The following is a 12,485-nucleotide window of genomic DNA, read 5'->3' on the forward strand; positions in this document are numbered from 1 at the left end:
GTATTAGTGAGTTTGCCGATGTTACATTTACAAACGAGTCGTACAAAGCATCCAAGAAAAAAAACCAACTAATGGAACTATCGTAACCCAAAGAAAAGAACCATACAGTTGAAGAAAAAAATCAATAGAAATCTGAGGCAAATCGATGAATGTCACAGTTTTCGGAGCTAACTGAGCTGAACGGCGAGAAAACAAGTATCGATTGATATTTAGAGTCGTGGGATACCATTTGTAGGTAACACAAATCCTCATCTACAGAAGAGTGCTCTACTCAGCGGGGAATCGGGTATCCTGAAACAAATAGTTTTGTTTGAGCAATAAATGAAATTCTAAATGGTTCCTCTAAACAGAGCTTAAAAATCATGAGCATTGGAATTAAAAATCTCCTATTTCATTACTGTTCTGCGCATCGGCTTTACGTTTCAGAATTATAAAAACCTGGAAAACGTCGTTAAACTTTATAACTTTTCAAATTTCGACACCTACCTACAGCAATGATCGCAACTGGTTTTCATCATTTTATTGTAAGGTACAATATATTTTTTTAAGAGGGTAAGAACGAAGAAAAGCCGCATAGACATCAATATAGGACTTCGAAACATTTTTGCAAACAGAGTTTCGCTAGTTCTGAAGATAATATTGGTTGCTAATGGCTAATACAACCATAATTTACCTTTTATCATGTTTCTCTAAACCTCTTACAATGAACACTGAAATTCTAGAGAGTAGAAGACAATTAAACGTCATTAAGAGACAACTGGAACCCAAAACTCAACCAATCTATAGGCACAACCACTTTTTTCTTTGGAGTTTTCCATTTGTCCAAATAAAAACCATTTGTCTTCTTTATCAGGAGAAAGGAACGCAAAGAAAGAATATAAACGTGAAACTAATGCGTTACAAAACCATACAAAAATCCTTTAGCAGAAAGATAAACTCAAAAAAAAGGAAAAACTTTTCGGGGCCTACCTGTTGCACCACTGGATTACTCGTTCCTGAACCATTACACAACATGTGCATATCGTTTGCATCCAGGGTTAAATGTTGTAAATCGTTGAAACATTCCAAATGAGGCCCATTTGTTCCTTCAGGATTCGTTAACACCAGTCTCGGTATGTCTAACGACTCAGGCGAATTCGAAAATGTCCTAAAATAGAACAGTCGATGCAAGACGTACGATAATAACCAAGATCAAACTTTACTTTGTTGGGATTTTCTCAACAAGAAGGTTGAGGTAAGAGGGAGAGTGAGAGTTTATTCATTACTTTAATTTTTATTTAACCAATTATTTAAACGTCAATTTTTTTAATTTCTTCTGAAATTCTACTTACTATATTTAATTTTCGATTGCTAAATGAGCTACTCCAATGAAGAGAGTCAGAGGAAGGTGGAGTTAGGTCATTTTTGGAAAGATCGCTTCCCAACTACAATCTGACGTAATAGTTTGTAATAAGCATGTAATGCGCTGAAATCTCGTCTAATGCTCGTCCTCATAATTACTATAAAATTTTCTCAACTTACATATTAGTCAATCTAATTAGGTTTTTTTTTTTCTTTCTAAAGAATAGAACACAGGAAGGAGGGAGTGAATATGGAATTCTCGGAAAGAATTTAATTAAGCATTCATTCAAGCGAGTAAACCAGTTAATTCGAAATAAGGAAAGTGTAATGAGTTCTCAATCAGTTATTTTTTTTTCCAAACAAGAATGGGAGGATACTAGTGAAAAAAATGAATTCAAAAAGAAAGAAAGAAAGAAGAATGTCATTTTTTGGAAGGCTAATTATAATACCTAATCACCGAAACGTCTGTATTACATAAGAAGATAAGTACTAAAATGGTGTTGTTAACAGTAGTAATTACATTTTGATAGTGTTAAGCATTTTGTAATCCATTAATCAATCTGTTAATTGCGCCCCATGGAACTTTGATTCGCTTGGGCTTAATTCTAATCAAATGCCAGAAAAAATCCCTAGCACCACTTTTTGAAGGTTTTTTCTTTCGTCAAGACCGCGCACGCATTGAAAACGTTAATTTTTATGGTTATTTCTGTGCAGTACGCATGCGGCACGCTAGAACCACATCTTAACTTAAAAAAGGCCATTACGCTAAGAAATGATTAAATATTTGATTATGAGGAGTATAAGACAAGATCACGTATTCACCTGTTGCCTGGCCATTGCAAGTGTTGCGACGGATCGAGATTATTCGCTGGCGATGTGGGTGCAGATTGACTTTCAGGTGTCCGCGCTGCCGCCGGCGTCAGCCGAGTGACACCCACTAAGGCGCCACCGGTGCTGTGACGTTGTCCGATTGTCTGATGATAAAATGGTGGTGGTTGTTGATGTGGCATTCCTTGAAGGTTCGGTAAGTTCGGTAAACTACCGGCCTAAATATTGAAGTGAAATTTTAAAAGACATCGCGAGGATCCAGAAAAAAAAATTAAAAAAAAGAAAAGAAAAGAAGTAATATCTTTCTCAGGAGTACATACTTCCTTAGAATAAGATCAAAAGGAAAGGATTTTCGTAGCAGTAGCGGGAAGTGTGTCAAGCAAAAATCTTGGGAGGTTTTGAAATATGTAGAGTGGTTGTAATTCTCATACAGTTACTTTTCGCTTCTTCGCACTTGTGGCATTCCATTACATGCAATGCAATACACTCCAATTTAAAAAGAAATTGTATTTGCAGTCTAAGGTTCTTCGATACTTTGATGAGTAATGATAATGAGTTGCAATTGTCGACCACAATCGAACTATGTATGCACATTTTCTTTTCTTTCTTTTTTTCAAATTTCATGCATTACCTCTTCTGAGGTCACACGTTAGCATAAAACTTTGGCAAACATGTATATTTTTTTGCTTTATATTCTCTAATTTGATACATTTTATACTTCTGCAGCACTAGGTTCCCATTTCTACACTTTTCATGATGTACTGTAGCTAATTTGACCAGACATCAAATGCACGAGAAACCTACTACAATGGCTGAAGCCTTACAGTAACGAACCGTGCAGAATGCTGAAAACCCGCACTGCATCAGCCTCTTTTTTTTTGGGAGAGATTCTACGAAGCCACAAGCTTTCGCTTGTAGGGGCACCTATCTCCTTGTCCTGTCTCTTTTCAGTAACAAATGGTTCCTCAAATGATAGAAACTGAGCTATTCTCGTCTTATCACATCGTTACTCTGGGAAAAAAGCAGCTATCTCGGGATTGCTGGTGTGGTCGATCATTCTCCAGAGACATTGTCGTTCTCCAACGCTAATTAGTACAGTAAATTTTTGAGATGCATTGAAAAATTTAACAAAGCACTTTGTCCTAAGCTGCAGAAGATGAAAATTTAATAAACTACCGGTATAAGTACTATTCACACTCTAAAAATGTTTTGCTGAATTTGTGCTGATTTTGATGCGTAAGCACAAAATTTACACTAGAAGTTTGTTGAAAGCATGTTGATTATGTTTTCAACCTACATATGCAAAGCTCGTTAGCGTCCCAAGTGCTTCATTTGATTAACATCATCTTGAATAAAAATAACTTCAAATTGGTTAGCTATGAATGGATATCAAATCAAAAGCTGGGGCATGTTAAAGATGGAAAAGGATGAAATTGTAAGCTAATGATGCAGCTGACGATACCATCCATTCCATAGCCATAACGGATTTAAACAAATGCTCCCATGAAATATGTCATGTGGAGAAAATTTCACATACCTACATATTTCACTTATTTCACTGCTATCGACATAAAACATTCATGTAAGCTATATCTCGTTAATAGCCACAAAAAAAAAGTTTCTCTTCGTTTAAGCTTAGTCCGTTTAGTTTGACTTGCATCAGTCTAACATGCTAAAATCATAATGATTATTGCAATTCCATTCTGTGCAGAAATAGAGGTCATTGACGAAAAAAAATATAATCTGAGACAGTTACGTTTGGTCGTCTGAAAGTAAAAAGTAAAACCCTTCCACATGGATGCTAAAGCATGTGGAAATTGATTCTCGGCTGGTACGATAGTGACAACTGACTGAGATAAGCGTCTACAGGGCAAAAAAAAAAAAAAAAAAAAAAAAAACTCTTGTCAAAACCCTGTAAATCGATTGCAACAAACAACATAAGCCTTATGACAGAACCCAAACGTTACTCTTTTTCAAAACACAACAACAACATCAAAACACCCAAGTAAATTTCAAATCAAAAAGAGACTTACTAAAGCATTCAACTATGATCGCTATTCAAACAACACTTTTATTCGTTACATCTCATACTCTACAACTTTTTTTTCAAAGAAATTAGCATCCTTCAAGGTGAAACCCCTTCACTACATGAGAAAAATAAAATTAGAAAAGAAAAGGGAAAAATTCTCAATAAAAACCATTATAAAATGACTTCACAAAGTATTTCAGACCAACCTCACTGCACATTTCATGCATGCCTGGTGGACTCAACTCCATCATTGGTGTCGTTCTTTCGTCTAGCATTAGACTGGATCCCATCGGTGATCCCATTGGCGATTGCATGGGACTTCCATTATGATACCTAAAGATTTTAAAATCAAACTATCATAAAACAGGTCCACTTCGGATCAGCGCAATAATATTGAAAGCATCGCCCACAGCTTGGTCACTTTGATATTACAAGAACCGCTTCCAATATCTCACCATACACTTTAAGTATGTGGGAGAAAATGCCGGTGCAAACTTTTTGAAGCGTTGCACCACTTTATTCTGAGTGATTTAATGGTTGAAATATATTTATACGTAAATTTTACGAGAAAAAAAAAACACCAGTCATACATGTGGACATCAGGGAAAAGGCCGTAGTTCTTCTGATGAAAACTTTCATGAAAACATGATTTTAATTCTCAATCAAGTTGTTGAATATGTTTTCATCATTCGAAGACATTTACTAAACGAAAGCTAAATACGCTACGCATTCTTGCAATTCAGAATGTGAACGTTCTCAACCGCTTAATAATCATTCACCAAGCCATTCACCATTCACAGATTTGGACAAGTTATTTTATGCATTGAAACAGAAAACCACGCTAGATTCATAGAATTTTCTCGTGAAAACCAACCTACGTGTTGTAGAAGATCGCACATTCACGTGCCATACTTATATAAACATATATTGATTTTCACGGACAGAAATTAAAGAATAGTTATACAAGCTTTTCCTTGAAGTTCTAAGCTTATAATTCATCTTTTGTGACGGTCATCACAAACTTGTGATAAAATCTAGAGGATAACTCAGTTGCCGGCGCTTACCCTCATTTAAATAGAGCTAACTACCTTGGTAATCTAAAGAAGCATGGTTTCAGAAAAAAAATGGTTGGTTGGTTTATTTTTAAATAAATAACAACAAAACATAAATGAGTTGACTTTTTTTAAATTAGGAAAACACGAAGAAAACTAGAAGAAAATCCGTGAATAGCAGCTTTTTTTTAAAGAAGAAAGCAGCTCACATTCCAGACTAACAAAAGAATAAAGAATCGTAAATTATGTTAAACCTAATTAACTTACCCATAATTTTGCATCTGATAATGCATAGGCGATTGTAATGGTGATTGCATATTCACATTTTGCATACCAGGTGGTGGTTGGGCTTGAGGCACACCGGGTGGTGGAGGTTGTGGTTGAGGTGGACCTCCGACAACAGGGTGCGGCACCATGCCTGTAAGTAGCTGAAGTTAGGCATTAACGTAAAAAAAGACTAACTCGGAAGCTTTGGAAAGCAAAATGCAGAATTAGAACAAAAATCAATATTTTTGATAAAAATGGACTAAACTGCACTAAAACACATAGTGATGATATTATAGCACCCTAAGGCAAAATAATCTATTAGGATAACTCGAAGCTGAAAAAAAAAACTTGAAAAGCTCGTTAGCAGCTACTTACCCGGCTGCGGAGGAATCATATTGACAGTGTTAGGCATAGAACACTGTGGTCCTAACGGCATCATGTGACCTACACCACTGGGACCTGCCTGAAAATTTCGAGACTTTTATGGAATCTCTCAAGACTAGACAAATTCTTCGCTCCTCTAAAAGTTGTAACAGACAAAAGTATTTCACACAATTCCATCAAAATCTCCAAGTTAACTAGTATCTCTTAGCTGAATTAATTCGTTATTTAATTTTCTTTTTTCAAACAAACCGAATAGGAAAAAACTTTAAGAATAAATGCTGTGAGAAAAGGCATAAACCTGCATTTGATGAGGAACCATCATCGGTACACCATTGCCCGGCATCATATGCATTGACATTTGATTTATTGCCGGATCCGATCGTGCTCGATTTATTCTGAAAAAAAAGCATCAACTAAACATAGTGTTTCCCTAAAAGTGTATTTATGGGTGTATGGACAGAGTGGAGCAAGAGTATACCGATGAGATCAAAAGAAGGATAGAAGGGAAGAAGAACAAATAAGTTTCCTGCGACCACTAGTAAGATTTACTGCACTTTAATAAACGATACTATATTGGCCTAGCCAGCAAATTGGTGTCAGATAAATTGAAATCAGAGGATGTTCACCAAATTTATCCACAGCAACTCTACATGTGGTGGTACATTGCCCGAGTGGCGCAAAAAAGTTTAGTCATTCCAGCTAATCATACTAATCTTACACCCCTGAGTTAATAAATTAGTATAAATCTAGCCATAGAAATGAAAAAAAAAGTGACGCAAGTAACGTTTGGACTTCAATCACTGAAAGGGCTACAGCTGTGAGTAGCAGAAGAATCTGAATCAGAATCAGAATCCTTGGCTGCTGAATGCACAACTTCTAACAGAATTTCTTTGTTGCACATTCAAAAGAAATCCTACCGATCCTTTCTAAATAAGGCCAATAGCACTTCAGTAGTTTTAAAAAAATGATGAACGGAACACAAATCCATAAAGCTAACTGGGTAGCTGAGATAGGACAGAACTACTTTTGAGTGTTTCGAAGATTCATTGCGAAAAAAGGATCTGAACCGAATAAGTGCTCTTTGGAGACTCGAATCGGTAACTTTTCTTGCAGAAATCAACTGACTGAAAAGCCTCCAGTTTTTCAAAATCTACTGTTCCACAAAATTAGACTTGAAGGCTTATCTCGTCTCCTACCAAATCCCCTTTCAACTCTCATGTGTTCTCGGAAACTCGTACAATTGACGAGTTAGAGAGAACTTAATCTACGAGATGAGACGTAATTATGATAGTTTTCAGAAATCACACACTTCTCATCACATCATTTTCAGTGAAATGGCAATAGTCACTAATCGCTTGTAGTTCGTGGCTAAGCACCTCAGACCCGAATCCACCGACCTGAAGCCAATCAACAACCACCACGTTGTTTTCCAACGCATGCACATTTCTTCTCGTCAAATGTCCCATAATTTAGAAGCATAGGGTTTATGCCCGCCATGGACATGATAGAGTTAAGTACATTCTCAGAAAAAACTTTAACTCGAGATGAATTGAAAGAAAATACACTTCAGATAGGACTCGATTATTTTCTGCGAAGTATGAACGTGAAGAAAAAACACAAGAAACTGAGGAAATTATTGAAAATTATTTTTAAGAAAGCCAGAGGCTTCTTACATGGCTTAGTCCTCCCTCCCCCGGCATTGAACATTCTCGAGGAAAGAGAAAGAGGGAGAAAGAAGATTTTTCACTCAAGTGCAGAGAAAGTTAATTAAAATAGATAGTATTCTGCTTCTGCGGTCGCTGATAGAAGAATGGCTCAAGCCAACAACATTTATGTTAGCAGACTTCAAGAAGGATCCTTACTGAACTGTAACCAAACGATCACAGCACCTTGTGAACTGCCTCGGTTGTCTAGGATCACAACTGAAGCTTCAATGGTGATATTCGTCAATCATCTAGGTTAAGCAAACCAGATAGCCTCCACTTTACCATCAAAATTTTCCCACCTTCGTGCTCAGTGACCCAATTCATAATTGAATTTACCCTTAAAGGCAGCGGATTTCAGGTGGAGTATTCGTACACGGGATAGTAGATTACGGAGAGGGGTGTGGTTCGTAATTATCGTTAAAAAAACGGAACGGAAGATGCGGCGCCGCACAGGGCTGGCGCGCTCCAATCGAACTCTTTGTAGAAAATAGTGCGCCGGAACGCTCGAAGCTGTATCTTTCGCGCCGTTTTTCACAGCAATTAGAAAGAAATGGATGGAATCACCCTCCTCGCCATAATCTACGACCTCGTATATGAATACTCCACCGGAAATCCGTACCACTCCAGATTCGTGGGGTGATGCCTTTAAGACTGATGAAACCACTAATTTACTTTACTAGTTTACCCATTCCGAATCTGAATGTGTAATGATTCATAATCTATGAAGCACAGGTGCAATCCACGACAAATCCAATGGTGAATACAGACACCGTACGCAGGACTTAAGAGTGGTAAATCAAAGAGTTTTATGCAGCCACATCCCAGAAAAGCTCAATTAAGACTACGATAGAAGCAATTACTGGGGCTAGGGCGCATTTCCATCAATGATATTTTACAATTTCCCGACGAAACGCAACTAAATTCCCAGTTTTTTCCTTATATTCTACGTTTTACGATGTCCTATGTAAATTCAGCATTCGTAACACAATAAATCATTTTTAAATTCCCTTACAACATAGTAAAGGAGCATTAAGTTCATGGGATCCGCAAACCATTTCCGAATATTCCCGCTAGAACATACAGAAACATTTTCTCTTCTATTCCATCCAATCACCGCTCTGGATAGCAGATCTTCACCGATCAGCTTATCCTAGATTGTGGATGATTATGGATAGAGAAAATAGTCGCCAAAGTAGCCGAAGCTACTTTCCAGAAAGAAAAATATCCGATTTACTGACTAATACCTAGGAATCTATCTAATATGGCTTCCCATCTACCGATAAGAAATTTCGAAAAAAAAACCTGATTTTCTTTCTACTGCTTAACGTGTGGGAGTTAATACAACGTTCACTAAGACATGATCTTAGTAGAACGCAGAGATCTTGGTAGATGTGCTACTCAAGGCCACGTTGTACCCAAATAAATAGTAAGGAGATTTGGAACTCAATCGAACCAAAGAAAAAAAGGAAATGGGAAAACTCTCAGAACCACATAACGCACCAAAAAGGGGGAAATACGAACGTCTTCTCTGTTGTTAGCTTATTTCTCAAAAGGTAGGATGTTTCATTTAAAAACGGAAATTCTTTGAAAGAAAAAAAAAACACAAAGAGAGCTGTTAATAACCTAATGGTCAAACCATTTCTAGCGACAAAACTAAAAAATCCGAAAATGCAAGTTGACAAACAAAGAAGATCCCGAATAAAGAGAAGAGAAGAATAGAAACAAAAGATACGTGATCTAACTATTTTACAACTGCCAGTTACTTGATTCAGCAAGTTAGCTTCGCAAAAAATTTGAATAATATCACTAGTTGACTATTTAGAGAACTAACTTTTCAGGCTAGAGTGTCATCCTGTAATTCCAGAAATTCGACTCAGTAATTATACGATTTCACAAGACTAGCAGAACTTCAACAGATAATCCTCGTTCTTTGAAAAATTTTCTTTTTTTTTTTCTTTGCGAACAATGCAAAGCGTAGCCACTTATTCAGACTACAATCAGCCTAAGCAGGTGGATGGATGTCAAGCGACATCTTAGGTTCTTTAATTTCTCTACCTAACCATAGAACTGAACCTTAGCTTGTGGTGGTCCCCTCTCGAAAAAAAAAAAACTGGATCGAGGAACTTGAAAGAACTATCTGCAAAGGACACGTTCACGTTATAGGATCCATTGTAGATTTTTTTTAGATTTTAGATTTAGACTACAATAGAAATTTATTGATTCAATTTTCTTTCTGTGTGTCCAAAACATTTTTGTGTTTTTGTGTACATCATAAGGATGAAAAAGAACAAGATTGAGATCGCTGGGCTGATTAACGTGCACGATTGCAAAATTTTCGACCGCTTCATCATTCTAACTCTCAATTTGTTCATTTATTTGCTGATTTTTCTCGGGAAATTTTGTTTTGGAACCGCATTCTGTACATTTCCTATTATTTTTCAATTTCGTTATACTATTTCTTTTACTGTATTTTTCTCAGAGCCGAAATAAGTGGAACACTGTAAACATCTTAGGCATCTGCCGCCGAATTAATGATGAAAGAGCAGGCAGTGCAGAGGTTAGAACCTCCATAGCATAATCACTATCCGCATAATCCTAACGCCACAGGTGATTCATACACAATCACCATGATTAATATTTCTCCATGCTATTAGCTGAGGATGAGATGGATTCCTCGCATCGCGAACGTTCTACGCCCCCAACGTTTTAAATAATACCTACTTTCCTTTGTGCAACATTGTAATTCGATCGTTTCACGCTAAAAACCGGTCCTGTTCGCGAGACATCAACGACCGATTAAGAGGATTCTACCAAACAACACAATGTAAACAAATTACCAATCGAAAACCTCCACTGATACGATACTTATCAGCAGTTGAATAGGAATATGAAAACACAGCACATTCTCTACAGTGACACAACGCCATAACATCAAAAAAGGAACATTCTGGAAAATCGGAAACTCATGACATGAGAGGAATGTTCTGGAAATGACGCTAGGCATACTGAGGATATCTGAAAGTGTATAAAGAACAGTCAGATCAAAATCTCAGCATTTTTCCAACATATCCTGGAATACGAAACTAGGACCGTTGTACTCACTCTAGGATAAACCGAAGACGTTGCACCAAAAGAAAAGATAGCTTTGAAATCATCTTTAAAAAAAAAATGAAAACATCTCATCGCTCTCATACTTTAGCTGGTATGACGGTTTTCTAGAAAAGTTCTTGATTTTGAAAAAAAAAAGTTTTGTTGTTAGCGCTAACATTCAGCAAATTTGTTTCCATTAGCTATTAAATATGGATGGACAAAAACAGGACCAAAACAGACGTTAAAATCAATCGATGGTCGTCCCTCAACCGATACCCCTCAAAAAAAAAGAAGCTGCTAATAGGCACCGGTGAAACGGAGCTACCAGGAGGAGAGTGAATACAACCTTAAACGCATCACCCCACAAATCTGACCAGATATGGATTTCCGATCGTCAAAGACTATACGGAGTCGAAGATTGTGGAGAAGAGAGTGATTCCGTCCATCTATTCCCAATCGCTGTAAAAACGGCCTGGAAGATGAGGATTCGAGCGTTCCGGGGCGCTGTTGTCTACGAGGAGTTGTATTGGAGCGCGCCAACATTGCAGCATTTTTTCAGGAATAAACGGATGAATGGATAAGTAACGGGTTCATACTGTTACTATTACTATTCATTCATTCATTTATTATTTGTTTATTTCTATTCATTTGTGTACGCCACATTCCTTTTCTTGTATTTAATTGGATGTAAATAGATAGTATTGATTGAAGTATTGAACAGCTGCTTATTCCTAGAGTGGACGGCGATTTTGTCTGTTGCAAGATTTCGATTCCTACGAGATAACTGGGATATGTCAGGGAGTATTTCCGAAGGAAAAAAAACCCTGAATTAACTACAGCCTACTGTACGAGCTCAAAATCTACTCAAAAATAGGTTTCGAATCCAGAATTATCGTAACGTATACTATAACTTTGAAGTTCATTCCAGTGTGTTTAAAATCAGAGAACAGGTTGTTATATTTTTTAGTATCAGTGTATTTTTGAACTGTCCATTGCAATTTGAGCTAGAATTTAAGGGAACACGAGCTCAAATAACATACAGACAGTAGAAGAAAGAATTCCAGAAAAAAAAGTTTCGCTTTTCAATTCTATTAGTTCCAATGACTTGTTTGCATGTCATGTTTGTGATTGATTTTTCTCAGAAAAATGGCTGGGCTAATTTGAAAATCAAACAGAAGCTTGCACATTGCCGAAGATATTTCTCAAGGAAACTTCTCATTCTGACGAATACGTTCGGAAAGCTGTCGCACTCTTAACATGACGTTTTCGATTGACGTCTTGTTTTTTTTTCCTTATAAATCAATTTTTCGTTTCTTCTTCAAAGGCATCACCCCACGAATCTGAGGTGGTGCAGATTTCAGGTGGAGTATTCGTATACGGGATGGGAGACTACGGAGAGGGGGGTGATTCCGTCCATTTCTTCCTAATTGCCGTAAAAAACGGCCCGGAAGATACGGCTTCATTCGTTTTGGCGCACCTTTTGACAGGGTTCGATTGGCGCGCGCCAGTCTTGTGCGGCGCCGCATCTTCCGGGCCGTTTTTTACGGCAATTAGGAAGAAATGGACGGAATCACCCCCCTCTCCGTAGTCTCCCATCCTGTATACGAATACTCCACCTGAAATCTGCACCACCTCAGATTCGTGGGCTGATGCCTTCAAATAATTCGCTTCCAGAACCTATTTGCTATATCCTCACCGCTCTTTTACACCAAACACAACAAAATGTATCGCGGCACACTCGCGTGGAGTGCCCATACATATAATGAAATGTAAACACAAGTACACCCC

General features: G+C 37.4%; 1 protein-coding gene across 1 annotated transcript in view; it reads right to left on the reverse strand.

Moving 5' to 3' along the window:
- Window positions 1-267: 267 nt before the first annotated feature.
- The window catches only part of RB195_004798 (uncharacterized protein), a gene marked incomplete at both ends in the record, with an annotated part of 28,561 nt that continues 16,343 nt past the window's right edge, over window positions 268-12,485 (reverse strand). The window contains 7 exons of the mRNA XM_013453592.2: window positions 268-291; window positions 970-1,147; window positions 2,164-2,387; window positions 4,405-4,531; window positions 5,518-5,668; window positions 5,893-5,980; window positions 6,200-6,296. Of these exons, the coding sequence (XP_013309046.2) occupies window positions 268-291; window positions 970-1,147; window positions 2,164-2,387; window positions 4,405-4,531; window positions 5,518-5,668; window positions 5,893-5,980; window positions 6,200-6,296 (889 nt within the window). The remainder of the gene's footprint in view (window positions 292-969; window positions 1,148-2,163; window positions 2,388-4,404; window positions 4,532-5,517; window positions 5,669-5,892; window positions 5,981-6,199; window positions 6,297-12,485) is intronic.

Source organism: Necator americanus, chromosome I, assembly GCF_031761385.1.
Source record: "Necator americanus strain Aroian chromosome I, whole genome shotgun sequence".
NCBI classification, from domain to species: domain Eukaryota; kingdom Metazoa; phylum Nematoda; class Chromadorea; order Rhabditida; family Ancylostomatidae; genus Necator; species Necator americanus.